We start from the raw sequence: 26,782 nt of genomic DNA on the forward strand, positions 1-26,782 counted from the left end.
GTAAGAAACTCAAATAGGTAATATCACCTTTTCGAATAGGTGATACCACTTATTCAAATAGGTGATAGCACCTATTTAGCACGTAAAGGTGATATCACCTTTTATTCTAACTCTCTGACTTGATCACATGATTAAGTATATAACAGCATAAAGACCTGAGTTACTATTTATAGAATCTGAAATGCATATTGACTTCATGTTTTTTTTCTTCTGATCATATGCTATATTGCAGGAGTCCTTTTAGAGAATATGAATCTGTAATTGGAATAGCAATTTATCGAATACAAATTACAAATAATGGGATAGAAATAACAAGTAATCAAATAGGAATCACATTCTATAGAATAAGAATGTTTTAGAATAAGAATAATCTCATTCTCAAGGTTATGGTCCAAAAGCGATCAAGCCGAGACAGTCTACCGACAAATAAGTTAATTGTTACAGGGATTTCAACAATTTATTTAAATTCAGCATTACTTACATGCTATGGTCGCTATATTGCTCTTTTCACAAATATAACCTCTCATTGGAATCATTTTGGTCGATGTGTTTCATTCTAATTTTTAGGCAATAAATTTTGTTATTTTTATACTGAATGTGACTAGATGGGATGTTCCACCCACTTGATCAATATATATAGGGCTACTTTCTAGATTGCAGATTTTTAAGATTTTTATTTTATGCCGTATTCGTTGTTTTGTAGTTATTAATGGATGCCATGGATTTTGGAAAGTATTGTCAACAAGAGGCCAAGGGCCTTGAATAGCTCTTCTGATAAATTATACAATCTATCCTAAAACCCAAGATGCATCAACTGACAAAGTTTGATGATTCTTAGGCAGTTAGGGCTAAAGATATTTAAATGTAACTATGAAATACTACAAGTAGGTCATGTTGACCTACTTTTTTTGATTGAAATTTTCTGAGGACACAAGATATGCATTAATTGACAAAGATTGATGATTCTAAGCCAATAAGTACTTGAGATATTCAAAAGTGAGTCACAGTGACCTACTTATTGGTCAACATTCTTCGAAAACGCAAGGTGCATAAACTGACAAAGTTTGACAACACTAAGCCAATAAGTACCCTAGAATACTTTAATATAGCCATAAATGTCACAAGTAGGTCACTATGACCTATATTTTGATCATCATTCTCCGAGAACCCAAGATGCAACAAATAACAAAGTTTGATGATTTTAAACCAATAACTACTCGAAAATACCTAAATATAACAATTAAATGACAAAAGTAGGTCACTGTGACCTACTTTTTGACCTACTTTTTGGTCGACCTTCCCTGAAAACCCAAGATGCACCAAATGACAAAATTTGATGATTCTAAACCAATTAGTACCTGAGATACACAAAACTAGCCATAAAATTTCAAAAGTAGGTCACTGTGACCTACTTTTTGGTCAACATGCTCCAAAAACCCAAGATGCATCTACTGACAAAGTTTGATGATTCTAAGCCAATAAGTACCTGAGATACTAAAATATAGCCATAAAATGTCAAAAGTAGGTCACTGTGACCTACTTTTTGGCCGTTAATCTCTGAAAACCTAAGATGCATCAACTGACAAATTTTAATGATTCTAAGCCAATTAGTACCAGCGATAATAAATCTAGCCTTAAAATGTTGAAAGTAGGTCACAGTGACCTACTTTTTGGTCGACATTTTCTGAAGACCAAAGATGCATCAACTGACAAAATTTGATGATCATAGGTCTAAAAGTATTCAAAATATGCCATTTAAACAATCTGAAAACAAATGCCTGCAAAGTTCAAATAGAAGGTTACAGTGACCTACTTTTTGATAAATATGTTTTAAGGCCTCTAGATGCATCAACTTACAAGATTTGGTGATTAAAAACCTCTCGGTGTCTGAAATAATGGGATTGAATGTTTTAGAAAAGATTAGCCATAAAATTCAAAAAGTAGGTCACGATGACCTACTTTTAAGTTGATGTTGTTCGTGGACCCAAGATGCACCAACTGACAAAGTTTTATGATCATAGGCCTTAAAGTGTCCAAAATATGCCTCCAAATCAATTTTAAATCAAAACTCCGTAAGATTTTATAGTAGGTCACCGTGACCTACTTTTGTATTAACATGATGTCAAGTCCTGAGATGCATCAACTTACAAGATTTGATGATCCTAGTCTTTATAGTAAGCAAAATTTCAACGTTTTTAATAAGTGTAAATTTTGGTCAACTTTGAAGTGACCTTGAGACCACACCCTTTGCCCCAGCGTCTCGCCTTGAAAAATTTTTAATCTTCAACAAATCCTGACCCTTGTATGCAAGTTTGGTGAAAATCTGCCAGGTGGTTCTGAAGAAGAAGATTTTTTAACAACCAGAGTACTTTTGGTTTTATTTTCGTGATTATCTACCCTTGTTTTAGGGTTCCATCCCTAATTTTAATACAAATGGTAGCTCTTGGGCTAAGGATACCCTGTGACTAATTTGACAATAATTGGCCAAGGGGTTCTTGAGTTATGGCCCATATTCTAAAAAGTTAACGCACACCGCACAAATGGCCATAGCATTAACTCTTTGAGCCTTTGGCTCAGAAGAGCTAAAAATAAAGTTGTCATGCTTGAAGATAACTAAAACCGTGCACAGTTCAAAATGTACATGTATATACGGGGTGATACTGTATGTTTATTTCTATTATTCTTGAAAAGGGAAAAAAATTGAAACCGAAATATAAATAAAGTGATACTGATAAATCCCGTAAAACTACTTGCCAGCTAAAAAAATGTTTGAAACTTTGAGGTGGGGTCAATATTCAACAGGGTCAATTTTCAACTTGTTGACGTCATCAAGTGTAAAAAAAAAATATCAAACTGTTGAAAAATGACCCCGGGTATAGATTCAACGACTTTTGGTCTCAATATTCAACGTTGAAAAATGACCCCGGTTCAATATTCAACGTTGAAAAATGACCCCCGGGTCAATTTTCAACTCGGGTCAATATTCAACGTTACACCGGCCCTAACACCTGAACCCCCTGACTCTGGGGCCATAAAATTCACAATTTTGGAAAAGGCACTCTTGCTTATCATAACTATGTGCTTAGTTAGTTTATTTAATACTCAGAAGCAGAGAAGAAGATTTTAAAAGAATAAATGCATTTTCACTATATAATCAATAGAGCCCCGCCCTAACACTAGAACCCCTGACTCTGGGGCTATAAAATTCACAATTTTGGAAAAGGCACTCTTGCTCATCATAAATTTGTGCTTAATTAGTTTATTTAATACTCAGAAGCAAAGAAGAGGATTTTCAGAGAATAAATGCATTTCCACTATATAATCTCTAGAGCCCCACCCTAACACCAGAACCCCTGACCCTGGGGCCATCGAATTCACAAATCTGGAAGAGGCACTTTTGCTCATCATAACTATGTACTTAGTTAGTTTATTTAAAACCCAGAAGCAGAGAAGAAGATTTTCAAAGAATAAATGCATTTTCACTATATAATCTATAGAGCCCCGCCCTAACACCAGAACCCCTGACCCTGGGGCCATCAAATTAGTTTATTTAATACCCAGAAGCAGAGAAGAAGATTTTCAAAGAAATAATGCATTTTCACTATATAATCTATATAACCCCGCCCTAGCACTAGAACCCCTGACCCTGGGGCCATGAATTTCATAATTTTGGTAGAGGACTCAATGCTCATTCCATTCATGCTAACAGTTTGCCTGCTTGAAGTCCAGGAGTAAAGAAGAATATTTTTAAAGATTGCAATAATTTAAGTGGTTTTGGCCCCACCCCTCAGGCCCAGGGGGGCAGGGACCATGAAATTCAAAATTTTTGTTCCCCTTTACCCATAGATGCTGTATACCAAATTTGGATGAAATTGGTTCAGTGGTTTCAGAGAAGAAGCTGAAAATGTTCAAATGTTAACACACGACGCACGACGACGGACGAAAACAGATAGCAATAGGTCACCTGAGTTACTCAGGTGACCTAAAAATTAAAAATTGCGGGGTGAAATATATTCATTTCACTCCTTAAAACACAACTCAAGTTGTTATTTTCAATTTTGTTGTCAAAAGTTTGCTTATATCATGCATCTGTCCTTAAGGCATTGATTGCCGTCGTCTCTTTCCGTCTTAAAGTAATGTGTACATACATACAGAGCTACACACTTGTAAAAAGAATGTCCAGAAAACATATATATTTAATACGATTAACCGGTTAATCGGTCGGAACGTCTTGCTGTTAACGGCAGGTCAACCGATAATTAATAGCAATTCTGTATTTGATTGCCATCCCTAATTTAGATATATGTAATGTATATTTCTTTTCTTTTTTATCAAATGGTATAAGTAAAACCTGGTTACAGAATGAAATTATTCACCTGGCAGAAATGGGTCTCTACTATGTATAACTTGGCTTAGGAGACTTCTAGCACCTATAGTCCTCTTTGAAATCTGTTGCTCCCTTCTCTCTGTCCAAACTGTTCCTGTCTATATATTAAGTTCACCTAAACTGGAATCAAATGGCCTGTATCTTATAACTACCAAATCTTGTATGCTCGCTGGTATTGTAGACTTCATTCTATATATACCTAGAGATCCCCTTATAGTTTCTCTCGTATGTCGCCTATAGCACTATAAGGTCGGCCAAAACTGAGGCAAAAGGTCCACTTTTGATCATTCATCTGCAGAAGGATAAAACGTACGCTCAACTAGGACCGTGGGTCCCCCGCAAATAGTTCGTCATTTTGCGTAGTAATACTCTTCAGACATTAAAGGCACAAAAGTAAATTCGTCCATATCAATACGGAGACCTCAGGTCACCTTATATATTGATTGAATTTTATTTGATAGACAGTTTTCTTTGTCTTACTCCAAAATAATCATATATATAACTCCATACAGATCTGCTTTCTAATATATATATATATATATATAGCAGAAACGTGAAAGTAATTAGGGGGAACAGAGGTAACCTTATATTATAGTAATTATACATAAATAGGGAGACCAGTGGTCATCTTTTATTGTACATCATTACAGGGATCATAGATCACCTTACATTTTAAATTGATAGAGGGTCAATTTTTATTTTTATTGCACATCCTAAGGGGGACCTGAGGATACCTTGTATTGCACATCATAAGGGGGACAAGAGGTCACTTTAAATTGTACATCAGTTTGGGGACCAGTGGTCACCTAATATTGTACTGTACATCAGTTGAGGGAACAAAAATCACCATATATATATTGCACATCATTAGGGGGACCAGAGGACACCTTATATTGTACATCAGTAGGGGGACCACAGGACACCTTATATTGTACATCAGTAGGGGGACCAGAGATCACCTTATATTGTACATCAGTTGGGGGACCAGGGGTCACCTTATATTGTACATCAGTACGGGGACCAGAGGACACCTAATATTTTACATTAGTGCGGGGATCAGAGGTTACCTAATATTGTACTATGCATCAGTAGACGGTACAAAGATCACCTTTTATTTATTGTACATCAGACCAGAGGACACATTATACTGTACATCAGTAGGGGGACCAGAGGACACCTTATGTTGTACATCAGTACGGGGACCATAGGTCACCTTATATTGTTTATCAGGAGGGAGACCAGTGGTCACCTTATATTGTATAGTACATCAGTTGGGGGACCAGAGGTCACCTTATATTGTACATCAAAAGGGGGACCAGAGGTCACCTTATATTGTACATCGATAGGGGGACCAGAGGACACCTTATATTGTACATCAGTACGGGGACCAGAGGACACCTTATATTGTACATAAGTAGGGGGACCAGTGGTCACCTTATATTGTACAGTACATCAGTTGGGGGACCAGAGGTCACCTTATATTGTACATAAGAAGGGGGACCAGAGGTCACCTTATATTGTACATCGATAGGGGGACCAGAGGACACCTTATACTGTACATCAGTAGGGGGACCAGAGGTCACCTTATATTGTACATCAGTACGGGGACCAGAGGACACCTTATATTGTACATAAGTAGGCGGACCAGAGGACACCTTATATTGTACAGTACATCAGTTGGGGGACCAGAGGTCACCTTATAATGTACATAAGAAGGGGGACCAGAGGTCACCTTATATTGTACATCGATAGGGGGACCAGAGGACACCTTATACTGTACATCAGTAGGGGGACCAGAGGTCACCTTATACTGTACATCATTTTGGGGACCAGAGGTCACCTTATATTGTACATCAGTACGGGGATCAGAGGACACCTTATATTGTACATAAGTAGGGGGACCAGTGGTCACCTTATATTGTACAGTACATCAGTTGGGGGACCAGAGGTCACCTTATAATGTACATAAGAAGGGGGACCAGAGGACACCTTAGAGTGTACATCAGTAGGGGGACCAGAGGACACCTTATACTGTACATCAGTAGGGGGACCAGGGGTCACCTTATATTGTACATAAGAAGGGGGACCAGAGGACACTTAATACTGTGCATCAATAGGGGGACCATAGGTCACCTTATATTGTACATTAGTAGGGGGACCAGAGGTCACCTTATAATTTACATCAGTGCGGGGACCAGAGGTCACGTAATATTGTACTGTACATCAATAGATGGAACAAAGATCACCTTTTATTTATTGTACATCAGTAGAAGGACCAGAGGTCACCTTATAGTGTACATCAGTAGGGGGATCAGAGGACACCTAATAGCGTGCATCAGTAGGGGGACCAGAGGTCACCTTATATTGTTTACCAGTAGGGGGACCAGAGGACTCCTTATACTGTACATCAGTAGGGGGACCAGCAGTCACCTTATATTGTACATAAGAAGGGGGACCAGAGGACACCTTAGAGTGTACATCAGTAGGGGGACCAGAGGACACCTTATACTGTACATCAGTACGGGGACCAGGGGTCACCTTATATTGTACATAAGAAGGGGGACCAGAGGACACCTAATACTGTGCATCAATAGGGGGACCATAGGTCACCTTATATTGTACATTAGTAGGGGGACCAGAGGACACCTTAAACTGCACATCAGTAGGGGGACAAGAGGGCACCTTATACCGTACATCAGTTGGGGAACCAGTGGTCACCTTATATTCTTCATCAGTAGAGGGACCAGTGGTCACCTGATACTGTAAATCACTTTTTATTCGCGAGAACTTTATTTTCGCGTAATTACGCGAGACAATGCCTTCGCGAAAATTAAATTCTCGCGTATAAAAGTAATCCTTACGATTATGTAGAGGCATAACAGGTGTAAATTATGTCTCGCTTACAAAGAGTCAATGACAATCTCGCGAAAATAAAGTGTCGCGAAAATTTAGTGATCTACAGTATTGTACAGTACATCAGTCGGGGGACCAGAGGTCACCTTATATTGTACATCAAAAGGGGGAACAAAGCTCATCTTATATTGTACATCGATAGGGGGACCAGAGGACACCTTACACTGTACATAAGAAGGGGGACAAGAGGTCACCTTATATTGTACAGTACATCAATTGGGGGACCAGAGGTCACCTTATATTATACATCAGTAGGGGTACCAGAGGACACCTTATATTTTACATCAGTGCGGGGACCAGAGGTCACCTAATATGGTACTGTACATCAATAGACGGAACAAAGATCACCTTTTATTTATTGTACATCAGTAGGGGGACCAGAGGACACCTTATACTGTACATTAGTAGGGGTCCAGAGGACACCTAATATTGTACATCAGTAGGGGGACTAGAGGTCACCTTATAATGTTCATCAGTAGGGGGACCAGAGGACACCTTATACGAGGGCTGTTCAATAAATAATGTCCTGGGTGCTCGGAATGAAACAAAAGACGCTTTTCAATAATTTAGTCATATTGATTTACCCTAATATTATCTTTAATTAAAACACACATCCGTAACATTTTTATCCAATTTCGGATTGTTTGTAGAACTCATTTTTGGGTATGACCCTTTGTATACTGGATTATGGCAGATCCTAAGATTTCCTGGACTTGTTTCTTCTTTCTGAAAGGCGTTTTTTCAAGTTTGGAAAATGAAACAAGTGAAGAGGCGAGAGATCTGGCGAATATTGTTAATGAGAAAGAACATTAACTTTCTGTTTATCCCCAAGACTCCTTTACTCTTCAGGGCGTGCGGGTTTGGACGCTGTCATAAAAGATCTAATATAGTGGATTCCTGATTCTCATTAACCTTTTGATTTTTTTGCTAAAAAATGCTTTTTAGATTCCTCCAGAAAAAATAAACTGCCTCCTCGAATACGAATTTGAACAACAAGACCACTAATATTTCAGAAAATTGCATATAAATCTGTCTTTGTGCTCTTGCAATTCTTTGCTCTTCTCAGACCTTTGCTGTTTTTGTCAAGTACATCTTATTGTAAATTTTATTTTGAGGATTTTTAAGCAATAGATTCAAGTTTCATTATCTGTTTGAAATTCAAACAAACGTGGATAACTACAATTACTGATATTTTAATAACTGTTAAGATATTCTTACACGCAGTCGTTTTTACTATTTTTTAAAACATACGGTGACTTTTGAGTACTAAGCTTTTTATACTGTCAAATGTTTCTTTAAAACAGTGTGAACTACTCCCGAAATGGTTTATCAAATTTGCTATGTGTAGTATAGTCAATCACACACCATCAGTGATTATTTGTTGAAATTTTGCAAACAGTACATTAGTTGTTTAATTTTTTGTTTGCAAGGACGGTATCCATTTGTATGCCCATTACATGTATATAATTTTTTATCATTTAAATCCACCTGCTTAATTGTCTGTAAAACAGACATTGGTTGCTGTAAATTTTACATATTTCAGTGAGTATTTCTTTGAGATTCTTGACAAGTTTTACAGCAGCTTTAATGAATGGTTTAATTTCACTCTAGTTTACTGATTCTTTAACATTCATTTTAATGCAGTGTCTCGAATACCCTTGTTTTTCAGCTTCTCACAATGAAACTATATATGTAATGAAAAATGGTCACATAAACTGTTATAAATTCATTAAAGATTCAGTAATGAGAGTCATGCTTAATGCCATATGATATCTGTTTTGTATGTCATAGAGTTCAGGACATTATTTATTGAACATCCCTCGTTTGGTACATTAGTAGGGGGATCAATGATCACACTATTTTGAACGACAATAAAGAGACCGGAAGGCACTTTATAATTTTCATCACCAGAGGTCATCTTATATTAAAAATCAACAGGGAGACCAGAAAACACGTAATATTTTACATAAATATTGAGACGAAAGGACTCCTTATTGGTCACCTGAATCAACTCATGTGACTTATTGCTATCCTTTTTTTCTAGCGTCGTGCGCTGTGCATTTGCGTTAACTTTCGAACATTTTCAGTTTTTCTCTGCAATCCCTCACCATTTACAACCAATTTTGGCATAAAGCATATATGGGTGAAGGGGAGATTTTTTTGAATCATGGTCCCTGCCCTCCACCCCCTAAGGCAATACAGTTGGGGCGAAACTACTACAATTTATAGAATCTTTAAAAATCTTCTTTACTCATTGACATCAAGCCTTCGAACTGTTGGGATAATTATTACAAGCATTGACTCCTCTACCAAAATTGTGAAATTCATTGTCCCAGGATCAGGGGCCCTGGGCTTAAGACAGGGCTATAAAATTTAAGAGCCATTCTCTGTAATGATTTGAAATTTTATATAGGAGATGTGGCACGCATAGTCTCAGAATTTCTCCAAACTCTCTATGATGAAAGTCATTGATACCCTAAACTGAAATCCGGCAAAAATTGGTTGCTATGTTTTATAGTTACCATGGCAACATATCTTAAAGTTCGAAAAATGGCATTTTTTAACATGTTTAGAGTCCCACAGTTAACATTTGCGGCAAAGCAAATAAATGGCAATGACTGTTTCCAAAAGTTGAAGGTCAGATGTCTCAAATGCATGATAAACATGTTTAGTAAATCAACTACTACATACGTTACTATGGTTACAAAGTATTCAAAAGTAAAAAAAAATATTCATTGAATTTTATAAAGTCATACACATAAAAATAAAAAGCAATTATAGGATGAAATGTGACCAAATAATAGAAAAAAGAGCCTTGAAACATATACCAAGAACAAAATATGATATTTCATTTTGGTTGAAAATGGTTGCCAAGGTTTTTATACCACAGACAGCCTTCAAAGTAACACTTTGTATGTTTAAATCTGATCCTATCTTTTAAAAAAGCACATTTTCTCATAACTAATGATCAATTTTATAAGATGTTGATGTGCTCCAAGTTTTCCCATTTGAAAAAATTCAGATTGGATTCTTTAAATAGAGCGTTGCTATGGAAATAAGCAGAAAATATATGCTTAAAAACCTGAAAAATACTTTCTTTCCTTGGATACGTACCCTTAAATGTAGATTCCCAAAACGTTTATGATTGATATTTATTAACAGCTAACACGACTTTTAATTTTGACTATCATCCAATCTCTAAGTGGATGCAAGAAGTTGGCACACAGGGTTTAATATTGATATAAAGTTCACAAAATCGAACATATTCCCTTCTTGGTAACCATAGCAACAGTGTTGTTTTATTCATCAAATTTTATCAATATATGATATTCAACTTCAGTTCTAACAGATAAGTACCATTCAAGCATAGTCCTTTAATTTGTTACTTGATTAAATGGCAATTTAATTCTGAATGCAGCGAAAAATAATTCACTTTTAAGCACTGGTACTTTGTTTCCTTGGTAACACTGCAAAGTAGCAATTATACCCAATTTTTCTTATGGTTTTGGTGTTGCAGGGTCCTAAAGATGCATATTTGCCAGTCTTGAATTTTCATGTTTTTCCTCAAGACAGTAGCATTAACCCAATCTTAGTTACTGGTTTTGCATGGTTACACGGTGTTACCATGGCAACCATAAAAGTTATTTATAGAATAATATTGCTTATACTTATATATTTAAGGTCAAACATTTTCATTGTTTTTCTTAAGTCGATGATTGAGTTTGAGCATGTAACACCTACCATTAGTGAATACGGGGTGTTTTTCAGCATATTTCAGCATTTTAAATGTATTCCAAATGTACCCTTGGTTACCACTTACTTAGAGATATATTCTAAACAGTTTCTTTACAGTATAAGTGACATCAAGGTGTCATGTTTTTGTGAGAATGGTTTGTTTGCTTTTTCTAGTTTTTATTAAGCCACAATCAAGATTTAAAGTGGCTGAAAACCTCGATTTTTCAAACTTTTCTGGCTGTTGCCATAGCAACCGAGACACATAGCAACGGAATTTTGTTTAATAATTGTTTCTGGTATCAAGTACTAAGCATGGGTGAAGTTTCATCAAAATCGGTCACCATGCGTGGCAACGAAGTTTAAGTGGTTACAGAGAATGGCTATTAAATCGTGAAATGCATTTATTCTCTGAAGTTTTGAAATTCATGACCCAAAGGTCAGGGGCTCTGGTATTACGGTGGGGCTATATAAATTGTAAAGTTAAAATTCATTAATTCTTTGAAAAAATATTTCTCTCTGCTCCTGGATATTAATTAAACTAACTACATATAATTGTGAAAAGCAAGGGAGCCTCTTCCAGAATTATAAATTTCAAGGCCCCTGGCTCATAGGTAACATTGAGGGGTGGAGGCTCTTATTAAATACATGTATGTAATTGAATTAATGCTTTGAAATTTGTTCTTTAGTATAAACCAAATGTTTTTATAAACAATTAAGGGTGACTTTTCCAAAATTGTGAAATGTATGACCCCAGGATGAGGGTTTTTGTGGTCAATGGGCACTACTTATTATTGCTAATTATTAATGATTATTTGAAATGCACTTTTTTGTTCCCCTACGCTCTATATAGGTATCAAATAGCCAAACTAAGCATGTTAAGTATATAGTTATGGTGAGCAATGGTGCTTTTTTTTTTTTCAAAATTTCGAATGTCATTGCCTCTGGTTCAAAGCGCGAACCAAATTCAATTGTTTTAAAGTTTTCACATGATGTTCAGATGACCTATAAGACCCATAGGCCTCTTGCGTGTTCTTATATTATAAGAGAACGTCTAGTATCCCGTTAATATGCATTTTATCTGTAACTTCTGGTCCGCCCTTATTTCCTTTTCAGATGTCTCTTGCTTAAGACAGGTCTAGATGCCGTATCTCTGCATTCATATAAATTTTATTTTATGTCTGGTTTCCTTAAAAATGTACAACAATGGGGACCACTGGTTTCCCTATGTATGTACAATATAAGGTGACATCTGGTTCCCCTTGTGTTGTTAAATATAAATTGACCTTAGGTCCCAATAATGAACTACAACATAGGGTACCTCTGACCCCCTATTGATGTATAAGGTGACCTCTGTTTCTCCTTATGATGTACAATATAATCTGACTCCTGGTCTTGTACAGTATATGGTGACCTCTGGTCCCCTTTCTGTTGTACAATATAAAAGTGACCTTTAGTCTCCATAATGAAATATATATAAAATATAAGGTGACGTTTGGTTAGCCCATTGATGTACAATATTACTTAACCTCTGGTCCACCAAGTGACGAACGTTAAAACTGACATGAAGGCTCTGCCCCCTACTAATGTACAATATAAGGTGACCTCTGGTCCCCCTACTTACGTAAAATGTAAGGTGACCCCTGGTCTCCCTATTGATGTAAAATATAAGGTGACTCCTGGTCTCCCTACTGATGTACAATATAAGGTGACCTCTGGTCTCTCTAATGATGTATTATATAAGGTGACCTCTAGTCCCCCTACTGATGAATAATATAAGGTGACCCCTGGTCCCCCTAATGATGTACACTATAAGGTGTCCTCTGGTCCCCTGACTTATAAACAATATAAGGTGACCCCTGGTCACCCTACTGATGTACAATGTAAGGTGACCCCTGGTCCGCCTTCTGATGTACAATATATGGTGACCTCTGGTCTCCCTACTGATGTACACTATAAAATGTCCTCTGGTCCAATGACTGATGTACAATATAAGGTGACCTCTGGTCCCTCTACTGATGTACAATATAAGGTGTCCTCTGGTCCCCCTATTGATGTACAATATAAGGTGACCCTTGGTCTCTCTACTGATGTACACTATAAGGTGTCCTCTGGTCATGTACTGATGTACAATATAAGGTGTCCTCTGGTACCCTGACTGATGTACAATATAAGGTGACCTCTGGTCCCCCTACTGATGTACAATATAAGGTGACCCCTGGTCCCCTGACTGATATACAATATAAGGTGACCTCTGGTCCCCCTACTGATGTACAATATAAGGTGACCTCTGGTCCCTCTATTGATGTACAATATAAGGTGACCTCTGGTCCCCCTACTGATGTACAATATCAGGTGACCCCTGGTCCCCCCACTAATATACACTATAAGGTGTCCTCTGGTCCCCTGACTGATATACAATATAAGGTGACCCCTGGTCCGCCTACTGATGTACAATATATGGTGACCTCTGGTCTCCCTACTGGTGTACACTATAAAGTGTCCTCTGGTCCCCTTACTGATGTACAATATAAGGTGATCTCTGGACCATCTACTGATGTACAATATAAGGTGTCCTCTGGTCCCCGTACTGATGTACAATATAAGGTGACCCTTGGTCTCTCTACTGATGTACACTATAAGGTGTCCTCTGGTCATGTACTGATGTACAATATAAGGTGTCCTCTGGTATCCTGACTGATGTACAATATAAGTGACCTCTGGTCCCCCAACTGATGCACTGTACAATACAAGGTGACCTCTGGTCCCCCTACTGATGTACACTATAAGGTGTCCTCTGGTCCCCGTACTGATGTACAATATAAGGTGACCCTTTGTCTCCCTACTTCGCAATACGGGGGTACATCTTCTTTGTAAAATAAATAAAATCAGGGGTTTACTAAAAAGTGTTAAAGTGATGAGGTCGCCTAATGAAGGATGACCTCGTTAGGAAGACAAAGGAGACATTAGATAATTTATTAACAAATAATTATTCCTGAAAAGTCCGAGCGAAATGAAGAGGTAAGGGGTGATAGGGGGCAAGATCTTCATCCTCCCCTAGCTTGTTAATAGTGATCGGCTGGACCGTCGGCTTACTATTAGTAAGGAGATCAGAGGTAAGGCACTGTGTTATATAGATACTATAACCTTACATGGAACAATAAAATCATAGGGGAGACCACAGGTCACCCAACATAATCCATAAATGTTAAACTCTTAAACTTGTATATCATATATCTTATAATATTGCAGTTAATGTTGCTGAGCAACCCCCTCCCCCCTCTGTCTTTTCTAATACACATCAGATGGTTATTCCTTTGACAAAAATAAATTTTATAGTTTTTTTTTACACTGTATCAAGGCATCACAGTATTACGATTTATTCTATTTTCACTTTGCGTATGCAACGCACTACATTTTGTAGCGGAGTAAACAGGCCCGATAGTCGTGAACTGAGCAGGGGACCTAAGGTCCTAGTTGAGCGTACGTTTTATACTTCTGCCATTCATCTTACCTTGCCACCGTTTCCTATTGATAGCGGATACAAAGTGTTCCAAACTAATTCAGATCTTCTACAGACACCCCCCCCCAAGTACCCAGGATTCTTGTCATTTGTGTCCGCCTTCTTCACCTTCCCAACTTCTTTAATTCGGCTTACCGTCAGCATCACCACTCTTGAAACTCAGTGCAGTCTCATTTTTATACCCTTTAGAGTAGTCTACTTTGACAGTTTGAGGGAGGACAGGTTATTCCATTTTATTCCAATCATCCAATCAGTTGCTCCAACACGTTTTGACAGAATAATCTAAAACATTTAGATTTAAACCTACAGTAACTCAGGAAATTTATACAACGTACATGTCATGTATCAAGTACACATTATAATTTTAATTTTAGAAATGCTAATAAGTCAAAATAAATAGGGTCAAAATATAAAGCAACAGATTTTATTGGGAAATGGAAAAAACACTGAAATTAAAAAAAAACGGAAGTCTGTTATACTTTTAGAAACATATTCAGTAATAAAACAGTAATTATATGAAGTAATAGCATTATATTTCGTTGAACTGAATTCATCACAAAATGCTTTTCCTTGTTCATTTTTCTTTGACTTTCAAAAAGGGAATAATTGTCTCTATTGACTGAGAATGATAATTTGGAGACGCAGAGAAATAAAAGAATTAATCCTTAAATGTTTTATCTTTGACATGCCGAATTTGATGTTTTAAAGAGGAAATAACACCCATATGTTGAAATAAGGAGGGAGACAGTAATATATCTTTTGTTTGTCCTTTGATGACACGTAAATCATTTATAAGGAGATCACAGGGTTTTTCGTCAAATAATATACGTAAAAATTCAGCAACTTTCAATAAATCAGAATTTTTAAATAGAAGCCCAATGAATCCAAGTTTTGACATACGCAAGAAAAGCCATTTGTTTGGGTTTCTATTTATAAAATCTTTCAGTTTACGTGTGTAATTATTAGTAACAATGACGTCATCCTCTAACTGTAGGTAATATTTCGACAGAGGTTGTGAGTACGTCATCAAATAAGAGTAGTCTAAATTCTGCTTGCTCCGCCAGGCCACTCTCTCCGGGCTGTCATTGAACCGGCGCTCCAGCAACCGGAAGTTAGGGTAAAGGATGTGTGGTGGATGTACAATTTGTATAAAACCGGAATCTACATGTTCTTTGAATCTTTTGTAGACTTCCTTGGCTCGATGGATCACCCAAGTGTGATTACTATCAGTCAAAAACACCACAATAATTACTCTTCCGCGATCCTCTGGTGATGCTTTTGACACCAAAGACTGAAGTGTATTCTCGAGATAGGTCATGTTGCGTCTTTTGACGGAAGGAATTCCTATGGTTAGGAAACCTGTAATAGTACAAATAAGTAACTAAGTGTGACAGTGCACTAAATCGAGATCGATCGATCGAGAGAGATGTTAAGGTCTACTCATTAAATAATAAAACAGCAGTTGTAACTGAGTGTCTACTAAATGAACAAGATGTGTTTGTGAAACACTATGCGCCCGACGGCAACAAAGTTCAAAAAAATATTTTCAGAAGATAAGTCAAGGTCACAAGGTCATTGACCTTAGTGTCATTTGAAGAACTTCATTAGTGGAGTATGCACACCAAATATGAAGTCTCTATCTGTCATGGTTCAAAAGTTATGGAGAAAGTTTGTAAAATCTATTTTTAGCATAAAGGTCACAGTCAAGGTAACAAGGTCATTGACCTTGGTTTCATTTAAAAGAGCGTCATTGGTGGAGTATGCATATCAAATATAAAGTCTCCATCTCTCATGGTTCAAAAGTTGTTGCGAAAATTCGAAAAAGCTATTTTTAGCAAATAGGTCACAGTAAAGGTCACAAGGTAATTGACCTTGGTGTCATTTGAAAGAACTTCATTGGTGGAGTATGCATACCAAATATAAAGTCTCTATCTTTCATGATTCAAAAGTTATGGCGAAGGTTAAAGTTGACAACAGACAGACACAGACAAACAAACAGACAAACAGATAAAAGGCAAACAGACAAACAGACAGGACAAAAACAATATACGCCTCGGATCTATCAATCCGGGCGCATGAAAATAAAACAGCAATGTAATTTAGTGTAACTAAGGTCTTTAGTGTAACTAAGGTCTCCCTAATAAATAATGAACGACAATTTGATCATGCAAAAATTGAATGTTAATCGTTAATATCCAAAAGCTGCACATTTTAATTTTTTTTATACTTGCATTGTAATCTTAAAAATCAAATTTAAAAATCTGCCAAAAGTTATTTAATCGAAACGCAAAAAAGTGCTGTCCTTGTAAACAATTTCTAAAACGAGGTAAGTCATTGACAAACAAGTTGATGAATCAAGAATATCAGCAGTCTCTTTTAAAGTCATCATTCAATAAAATTTATGGTCGATACAATGACATTGCCAGCAAATACAATATATCATTTAGTGGAAATGCTGACGGACGGTTTTATACTCATTGTTAGGCCATTATTTGCATATTGAATTGTCAACTGATTTTCACGTTATTTCCTGATCATGTGTAGGTACACGTACATCGTGGGACTGACTGGTCGGCGGGATATGCTCACTCTTCCATGGCACACAATCTCATAATATGATAGGACATTTGAACTTGAAAATTGTTGGTTATCTCCATAAATAAAAAGTCCATTAAACATGATAAATTAGGAGCGGAGCAAACATTAACCTCCAAAACATCAGAGGTGAAATCAGGTACCATGACGGAGGGAGCATGCCCTGCTGAGCGGTCACATCGGTCACACTCCTTGTCATGTTCGGGGAAAAACGAGAAAATTCGTCGACAACTCTAGCTGTTATTAAATAATGACTTAACAATCAGGATGAAAAAAGTCAGTCAGTATTTGACTTAAAGTAATACAATGAGTCAAAATCATGTGTTTTTTTCCCCGATATTTGTAGCACACAGAGAAAGACTAATGAGTATATAGCTAAGATATGACAATTAAACTGCAAGTAAAAAAATTATCAATATATATGACGGAAAAACAAAGGTTGAATCGTTTTCGTGTACATGTCAAGGTCACGCCACTTTTATTTTTATCTCAAACTTGTAAACAACATTCAGCTGGAGCATGCAAAGGTGAGAAATATGTTCTAACAACGTTTTAAAAAGATTGCATCAAAATTTTTGGTCTACTTACATTAATTCCTAGGTACTTGAGACCATTGTAACTATGGAAACTTATTCAACTTTTCTGTACACGCGTACAATAGGGAAGAAGAAGTATTGAGCAATATTTTCGTTATGGGGCATACCGAAATTATTTTTACTTTTATTTTTCTCCATAAAAATAGAATTTTTAGGTTCTGAAACCTGTAATTTTCTGAAACCTAATACTTTTAGGAATAGAATAAAATTATACACTGGTCATGCAAAAATTCTACATTTGTCAATTTTCCCCTTTGTGCGTCACGGTGTCACTTTTATGATATATTGTATATGCTGACAAGGTCATTGTATCGACCATATAAACTTACAAAATGATGACTTTAAACGAGGCTGCTGATATTCTTGCTTCATCAACTTGTTTGTCACCAACCTACCCCGTTTTAGAAACTGCCATTACGTAGAACACGCTCTTCCATATCGAATCATCTGAGATATATAAACTCCGTATGCAGGTGACAAAGGTATATTACTGCATAAGTAAGAAAAATTGACGATTAAAAAGTTAAAGTCATCACGCTTATCATAAAGCTTTGTTGTTAGATAACATTGAAGTCGATCTTTTTTTTTTTTAGCAAAATATCCAAATATAAAACAGCCTCTCTATTATATCTTTTCTTTAAAGCTCACCGTGATATATCGTGTCGACATAAAAATGAAAAAAAAAACTATAGTTAAAATTGATAATCGGATCTCTACAGGGATTTGTTCCGTGATTCCTAAAAATCTATAATTTAAGAGACATAAATTCATCAACTTGAATTTTACACATAAAAGCACGTAGGTAATTATTCAAAAATAACTGTATGGCTGATTTTTGAAATACATGTACCCTGCACTAGTGTTTAATAATGATACTTTTACATATGTTTATAATATAGTTAGGCAATCCCCCTTTAAAAATCCTTCATTTGGACAAGTTTTAGTTCTCACAACCCTAAAATACTAAATGGCGAGTTTGCTCTAAATTGGATTCACGATCTGCTTATATAAGTAATGAAGAATAACACAGAGTCTTTATAAAAGCTGGTAGCATTCAGTTCATATGTGTTATCGCATTTGGATAAAAAATCTGTATAAAAATTGTAAATTCTCGTTCTCTCAGAGTTGTCTGCACAATTTTGGGAACATCTATAATATTGAAGGTCAATAATTTTTCTTGACAACTAAATATTCAATTACTGCGGTACTTCAAAGTTCATGAAAAATCATTAAAGAAAATGTAAAACTTTTTAATAAAAATACTGACCCATTTTGCTGGGAAATTTTCCGAAAAGAAGGGCTTCTCTTCTATTAATATTGGTGTATGCTTCCTGCCAATTTTGACTACGTAGATTTATGTCAGTCTGGCTTAATGTTGACGTATTCATCTGAAATGGTACATATATAATAAATACAGAGAAATTTTTGCACCCGTTTTATTTTCCCCTATCGCCATAACCTCGATTGGGCGAATTTGAAAAGGAGCGAATTCAAAGAAAATCTTAATCAAAACTGTGACTAGACGAATTTAAAACGAATCAAAATTGTTTGCAAGTGTAAAAGTACCAATATAAAAGGGGAGAAAATAACAGTAACAGTAACACGACAAAATGGAATCAGTTCATTTCAGAAACACTTGGTAATATTTTAAAATAAAAGCTGACAAAAGGAGACAATGCCAAAAACAAACTCCATTTTAGCCATACCAATTGTGAGCAAAGCCAAGTAAAACTTGTGTTAAATGGTAGACATTCTCTATTGATCGGTCACACCTTTGACCATAAAGGCTGTACTTACAAACAAGGCCATTCTATCAACCATTGACCGTTATGGATGGTCATTTGGTAGAATGCTTGCTCCGTGATCGGAAGGTTGTGGGTTCGAGCCCCGGCCGCGATAGACCTTAGTCGATAAAAAGTAGGTAGCAAATGTTCCTGCGCTATACGTTCGGCACTTAAAAATGAAATAACTAGTCCTTTAGATGAGACCAAAAAAAGGCCTAGACCGTGTCACGACAGGTTTTGGCAATTTAAGAAAAAGTTCCTTCACTTCTGTTCGATGGCCATGAATGCGGAGTAATTCTCTAATCGACAAGAATTAAATGCTATGGCTCTTCTTTGACCCTGATTTGTGGTATCACCAGTAGTAATGGAATAGTTTATAATTACAAACCCGTTGTCTTCCCTCTCACAAAGTAAGTAATTGTTCTAATGAATAAATATATTGAGGTACGAACAACTTTTAAGCTCAAAAGAAAACAATATATACAAATTAGGAGCATATCAAACAAGGACCTCTAAACATAAGAGGTGGGATCAGGTGCCAGGACGGTGTGTATCCCTTGCAGACCTGTCACACAGGCCTTAGAAATAACGGGAAAATCCGTTGACAATTCAGTGTGTAAATAATGGCCTAAAAATTTGTGTGAAAAACATCAGTCATCATTTGACTTAATTTTAGATTTATGTGCTGAAAAGATCATTGATCATGTTCGGTGAAAAAAAAATCAGAAAAATTCGTCGATAATTCGATGTGTAATTAATGGCCTAACAATCAGTATGAGGAGAATGACAATCAGCACTTGGTTTAATGATAAATTTTTTTCGCTGACAAAAGCATTGTATCGACCATAGAACTTACAAAATAATGACTTTAAAGTCTTTTTTCATCAACATATTTGTCAATAACTAACCTCGTTTAGAAGCTGTTCATATGAGGAGCATGTTATTGAGCTTGCATATTGAATCAACTAAGAGATGTAAACCTTGCAAGCAAGTGATAAGGGTATATCGCTGCATAAGTAAGGAAAGTTGACCCAATTGAAAAATAAAAGTCATCTCATTTATCATAAATTTTTGTTGTTAGAGTACCATTAAGATCTACTTCTAGTACAAAAATCCAAATATGAAACATGTTTCAGACTCCTTGGTATCTTTATCTCAAGCTCACTGTGTACTAATATTTAAAATAAATGTCCTTGTGTATTTTAAGCCAATGACAATTTTAAAATGTCTTTTCCAGAGAGTTTATTTTAAAGTACTGAAAGTGACAGAGAATACAATTGCTGATCGTATTGTGGTAGCTATGGAACATGATTTTTAAAAGCACTTCTCAGATTAAAAAACAATGCTTTGTTTAAAAGCCTTCAAAACCATTTCAAAAACAGTTTCATTTTTTGAAATCGGTTGAAAAAAAAAATTATGATAATTTTTTGTTTTCATCTTTTCACATATTGAAACAAAAAGTGTTGCTATTTTTTTTAAATCAAAGGGGCAAAATCCACTAAGCTGCAAATCTTCATTTAATGCAAAGTACTACCAGTACTTTACAATAATCATACAAACAAAAAATATATATTCAAATTCTTTTAGTGTATATAATATATTAATAATATGAAAATCAAATATTGTATGGTTGCCAGAAATTTTTAGTTCGAATTTGGTAACGTGTTCACCCTCTTTTTCATTCTTTGCAAGATAGAAACATAATATCATGATCAGATATTCTGTAACTGCATATAATTACATTCATTTTCAAGAATTTCTAAAAAAAAAAAAATACAAGGATTTAAAATAATTTTTTGATCAAATTCTCATAGAAATTACTTTACTGTTTTGTAAAAATCAGGTATATTCTGAAATTCAGTTTTTTCTCTCGAACGAAATATTTCATTATTATTTTTTCCCCATGAAAATGAGGCAATTAATTTATTTTCATCCATATACACTTGCAGCAATACTTCAAGAAGGTTTCGTAAAAACTTTTATGACTGTACATGTCATCGTCTCACTGTTTCAGTCCGTAACACATGACCACCCTGTTATTTATTTTTCACACCATTTTTTGACAACACAATTTTAGCAAATTTTAGGGTTTTTTTCCATTGCTAATAGTGGACCCCGACAGTGGACACTGAAGGTGTAATTTCATAGATACTTTGAGATATCATTGGGTTAAAATTCTAGTTTGAAATCCATTTTCAATTTATCTCAGCAACGCTTATTAGTACAGTATTACTTATTGATCCAGAAGACAAAATACGTGAGTTTTAGAATACTTTTAAACTGATACAAATCGGAATCAGTGATGTGCCTCCAAAGGAGAACATTATGCTGATAGGATCTCTTTCAAAATTGAGCTTTCTTCTAAGAACTAAGCCCTAACTAAGAACATTTTATTTAATCTTCCTATAAAATTCGTTCTACCAGAAAAAGCAAAGTAGTAAAAAAATACAGAGCATGTAATTTCCAAATACACAGGCATGTGAAATGGATCGTATCTTTTAAAAATATGTTTCTTCCTTACTGATGAATATTAAATTCTAGCAAGCAAACTGTTTACCTAATTACAATAAATATAATATTTAAATTTTTACAAATATTTTTGAAAGTTATGAAAACCTTTTCAATTGCACAGGCCCTAAGGCTCATTAATTTGATACAAATTATATTTTTAGAAAATCCTTTTCTCGACTTATGTACATCTAGTAACCCACCTTCACGATAACAATGAAATCTTAGGAATATTCCAAAATCGGGAAATTCAAGGAATGTAAATCCATGCAGCTTTAAAATTATATCGGTGCTTATTTAGTCGTATACAGCTGAAACGGTCAAAGACAATGTAATTGATTATAAATTCTGACATTTAATTAATTAACTCATTACCACTTTACCATTTTCTGTGCAACAGAACGCAATTCGACTCTCTGTCTGATCAAACTCTAACTTTGTATCCCAGTAGATCTGGGATTATACAGGTTTTGGTGTCGCGCAGTTTAAGAACTTCACGTCTTGCAGGCATCTGACTGTGCCCTTATATGATACAATGAACAAATAATCCTATCTATTTATGATCTATTTAGCACATCTTCACTACTTACAAAAATATTAAAACTGGAAAGGAATTTCTTTTACAGGTATTTTGCTACATCATCTTCGCATATTCTATTTCTATGGTGAAAATCAGATGCGAACCTTATCAACTCCATAGAACATTTAGAATTACCAAATTTTCTAAAGTCAATACCATCAAAAGGTATGATTTGATACACATTATGAACCTTTCCTCCTTTTAAAAACAATTTTTTTTCAAGTTGTCAATCATAAACAAAAGCTTATACTTGCGCTCCTTTATTAACTAATTTTGTTTAAGGTAGGATTCTTCTCACATTTCTTGTATTTAAAAATTAATGAAATTTTCACAGAATCAGGAAGACAATGTCACTGGTTTCAGTGAGATAAAATTTGACCATTTTATATTAGAGGCAAGGTCAGGTCAACATCATTACCTTTTCCCTTGACATTAATAATAAAAAAAAATACTGTTGCCAATTATGCGATCCCTACTTGTATTTCAAAAGATTGAATATTTTCCTTTTGCATATGAAACATGCTACCATAAAAGACCTATAAAATGAACCAAATTGACATTAATAATTTTAATAAGATAGATATTGGCAAATCTAAATTTTCTCTAATTTTCTTAAATTTTTAGGATATATTTGTTATTATACCCCCCGCTTGAAAAGTGGGAGGGTATACTGTAATCAGTATGTCCGTCCGTTCGTCCTCTGTACGTCCGTCTGTCTGTTACGGTTTAGGGTAACCATCTCTTATCCGCAACTCCTCTTATACCACTGAGCGAAATTTAATGAAACTTTCACAGAATCTTTATTACATATTGCCATTGTGCACCTCCTATTTTACTTTTTGATCCGACACATATTTTGAGTTTCCCGGCCACAGCAAAACATGGACTTTACCATTATAACCATATGGGAGGGGGGGGTATCATTTAGTGAGCTTACTGCTCACAGTACCTCTAGTTTTCATATGCTTCCTATATTTATTTTTTTCTCATTTTCACATATAGTAAAGTTGTCACATAAAAATTCAAAATGATACAAAAACGAGAAGTTTTGATCGTTTACTAAGAGAAAAAAAACAACTTTTTACGGATTTTGGCTCAAATCTGTCCTCAGATTGGAAGCTTATAAAAGCTAATATAGTTCTAGTTTGTTTGAAAATTAATATTTATTTGATATATAAATAGGAACTTTAGTCCCTTATTAAATAAACTTACATTTGAAAATTTCTGCAAGTCTTCGATTGTATAAAAATTATAACTAAATTCATTGTTCTATAATAATTTTAAGAGGCAGAAAAGAAGATATTTTCATACGCCACCATTCCGCCAAAAATATAGGCCCTGCTAGTTTTCAAACGCGATTTACCATTTCTATTTAAAGTTGTACAATTATGAGGAAAGAAAAATATGGTCTTTCAAACCTCTTACACCTAAATATATATAACACATATAAGCAAATGTACTTGAAATATTTCATCCAGTCAGAAACCATAGAAGAATCCTACCTTAAAACCTCATGAAGAAGAATTTCTTTAACAAAAACCTACAAAAGATGATGACCCCCTGATGTACTGTACCCTTCAACTCGACATACAGTTATATCCAACTAGTATCTATATATTGAGCTTATGTCTCATATAGTAATTGATACCCAATAGCATGCTCTGTTTACAATCAGTATTTTGAACCGAAGCAGGCTACTGATAAATAAGTTCATACCACAAAATGTCAACAACCTCGGTAGCAATCAGTAATTTGAAGATTCTTTGTTTTTTATAATGATTTTGTTAACAAACCTAACTTAATCAGTTAGTCTGTTTTGGCTGAATAATTTTCAGACCAATTTTCTGGGTTTTGATTTGACTCTTGCATATTAAATTTGGCTCACTGGCAAATACAAATGACATTTTAAATTTACTTTTTTCGGCAGGAGAAAAGTTATAAATTTATAAATATAAATGAGAATGAGGGCTGCGTATAAAGCAATGATGTCTAAGTGTATTATTCATTTGATTACATGCACTTACCTTGAGCATTACTCTTTGTTGGATTTCACTGATCCATTTCGTCCTCATGTTTCCTGTAAGTATGTTGATAAGATTCAGTGAATAGACATGATCAAATCATGCATAGAAAGAATATTGTATGAAATTTAGTATAAATTCAGACCTGTGCATTTCATATAAAAAAATTGGTTTAAAGCATGTGTAAGGTATCTATGTTATTATGTTCATGTGCCGCTCTTCATACCCATTTAAACTCCATAAATGGTTAAACCCGATTTATACTGCACTAAAAATGAAAAAAAAGACTACCGATAATAATTTAAAACATTGTCTTAGTCGTTAAAATTTCATTTTCCAGCATGAGTTATTTTTAACTGTTAAATTATTGTAAACTGAAATCCATCTCCTTTCATGAATTCATACATACCGAGGTTTCGACTGGAGTCAGTTAGCATGGTGATCAACATGAATACAATGGCGAGGAAGCAGAGAGCAATATACTTATTCCTTGGCATAAGTCGCATGTTCCTTGAAGTAACAAGTTAACAAAACTGAAGATATACAAAATATAAAATATAGACTAATGAAGGTATAAAAACTGATGTGACTTGATTGGATGGTGAATTCACGATTACAGTTGACAACTAAGATTTGTTTTCGATAATGTGGATATTTTACACATAAATACATTTTGTAGCAGTGCTCTTACAGATTAGATGAAATTTTTAAAATATCTCATGACTACAATACTCATACAAACAAAACATATAAAAAGAGCAAGTTAATCCTGGAGACAAGGGCATCTTGTCCGCCCTGTTCTCTATTACACGTATAATGAATAAAAACCTATATATATATATATAATATAAGATGTCCGAGTGCAGGACCTGGCCATGAACTTAAAATTTATAACGACACCTTATGGATCGATTGATAATCTAAACTGAGCAATTTCCTCAATCACATAACACTTTGGGCAAAAAATAAATGAACATGTATTAATTTATCAAAGAAACATTTACAATTACATTCAGCTTTTTTGTAAATATCATTTTATTGATATAACGGGGATTGATGGAGGGTTAACGGGGTCATTTAGTTACTGAGGAGAACATTTGTATACAGGGATGAACTGATATTTGTTCTTTTTGATTTGACAAGATGATCGAAAGGGTCATTTGCTAATTTATAAACATACTCATTCACATGCCAATTTTATTTCAAACCACAACATTCGAGTGCATTTTCCTGGCGAATTGTTCTTCAAAGCAAGAAGGGCTTCATTAAAAGTACTGATATGAAGAAATGTTAATTCAAAACAGCTTTATTTGGTCCTCGATTATGACGGATATGTGGAATTTTATTTCAAAATTATAGATGAAAATGATCATTCGTGGAATAAAACTAAACAAACTGAGTCAGTGACAGTGAATGAAAAGCGAAAAAAAAACCCCAAACATTGATAGGTCTTAATATGGTAGTATGAGGTTTCCTTATGTCAAACTCCTTATGTGAAATTAGTATAACTTTTAATTTTCATCAGATTTGAACAATTTAAGGATTTTACATCAGGTTTGATATTAGAGTCAAGATAATAAAAAAAGTGAAAAAAGTGAAAAAAACAAAACAAAAAAAACTCAATTTTGATTTAAGTATCATCTCATTTAATGGTTGTGGCTCATGGAGCAAGAGGAAGGCTAAAAATCGAAATAGAAAAAGAATCTTTTAACATTTTTGAAATACTCAAGCTAAGAGATATAAGCAATCAGTGTACTTACCTTGCAAATTTCCCTCTCACAACAAATTAAAAATTTACCTTGTTTGAAACAAGATGAAGCTAAACAAAGACATTACGTCATCAAAGAAGCGCAGCGTTTGATTGCACACAGTGATGATTAAAACATATCCAGTCAATTGCCATCACAAGTAGCTAAATTCAGATGAGTGCATTAAAAGCACTCATTTGACGGTTAAATTATTTGTAAAAAAGAAATTAAATCACAGTTAATTGTTTAAACTTACACAAAATAGACTGCTGCAATAAGAATATAAAAGGCGTATTAGCATTAATACATGTTTGTTGCACTATGGCCTAGTTATCTTTACACATCTTTTTGAAAAGTGAACGGCCAGGAAAAGCCCTTAGATAACAAACATCCGT

General features: G+C 35.0%; 1 protein-coding gene across 5 annotated transcripts; it reads right to left on the reverse strand.

Annotated features, from left to right (window-relative positions):
* Nucleotides 1-15,110: 15,110 nt before the first annotated feature.
* Nucleotides 15,111-26,703, reverse strand: LOC134241110 (alpha-1,3-mannosyl-glycoprotein 4-beta-N-acetylglucosaminyltransferase C-like). 5 transcript variants are annotated; one of them, XM_062723197.1, is made up of 5 exons: nt 26,644-26,703; nt 25,049-25,149; nt 24,643-24,695; nt 19,014-19,134; nt 15,112-15,914 (listed from the first exon to the last, which is right to left on the reverse strand). In XM_062723197.1, exons 2-5 carry the CDS (start codon nt 25,143-25,145, stop codon nt 15,214-15,216), a joined length of 972 nt encoding a protein of 323 aa, XP_062579181.1. In that variant the 5' UTR covers nt 25,146-25,149; nt 26,644-26,703; the 3' UTR covers nt 15,112-15,213. The 5 variants fall into 5 exon arrangements, with proteins under 5 accessions (XP_062579182.1, XP_062579183.1, XP_062579184.1 ...); XM_062723196.1 differs by lacking the exon at nt 26,644-26,703 and adding an exon at nt 26,400-26,553; XM_062723198.1 differs by lacking the exons at nt 24,643-24,695; nt 25,049-25,149; nt 26,644-26,703 and adding an exon at nt 24,417-24,611 and having other exon boundaries at nt 15,111-15,914.
* Nucleotides 26,704-26,782: the final 79 nt, after the last annotated feature.

Source organism: Saccostrea cucullata, unplaced genomic scaffold, assembly GCF_032062105.1.
Source record: "Saccostrea cucullata isolate Sc308-1 unplaced genomic scaffold, CSIRO_AGI_Scuc_v1 ctg854, whole genome shotgun sequence".
In the NCBI taxonomy this organism is placed as follows: domain Eukaryota; kingdom Metazoa; phylum Mollusca; class Bivalvia; order Ostreida; family Ostreidae; genus Saccostrea; species Saccostrea cuccullata.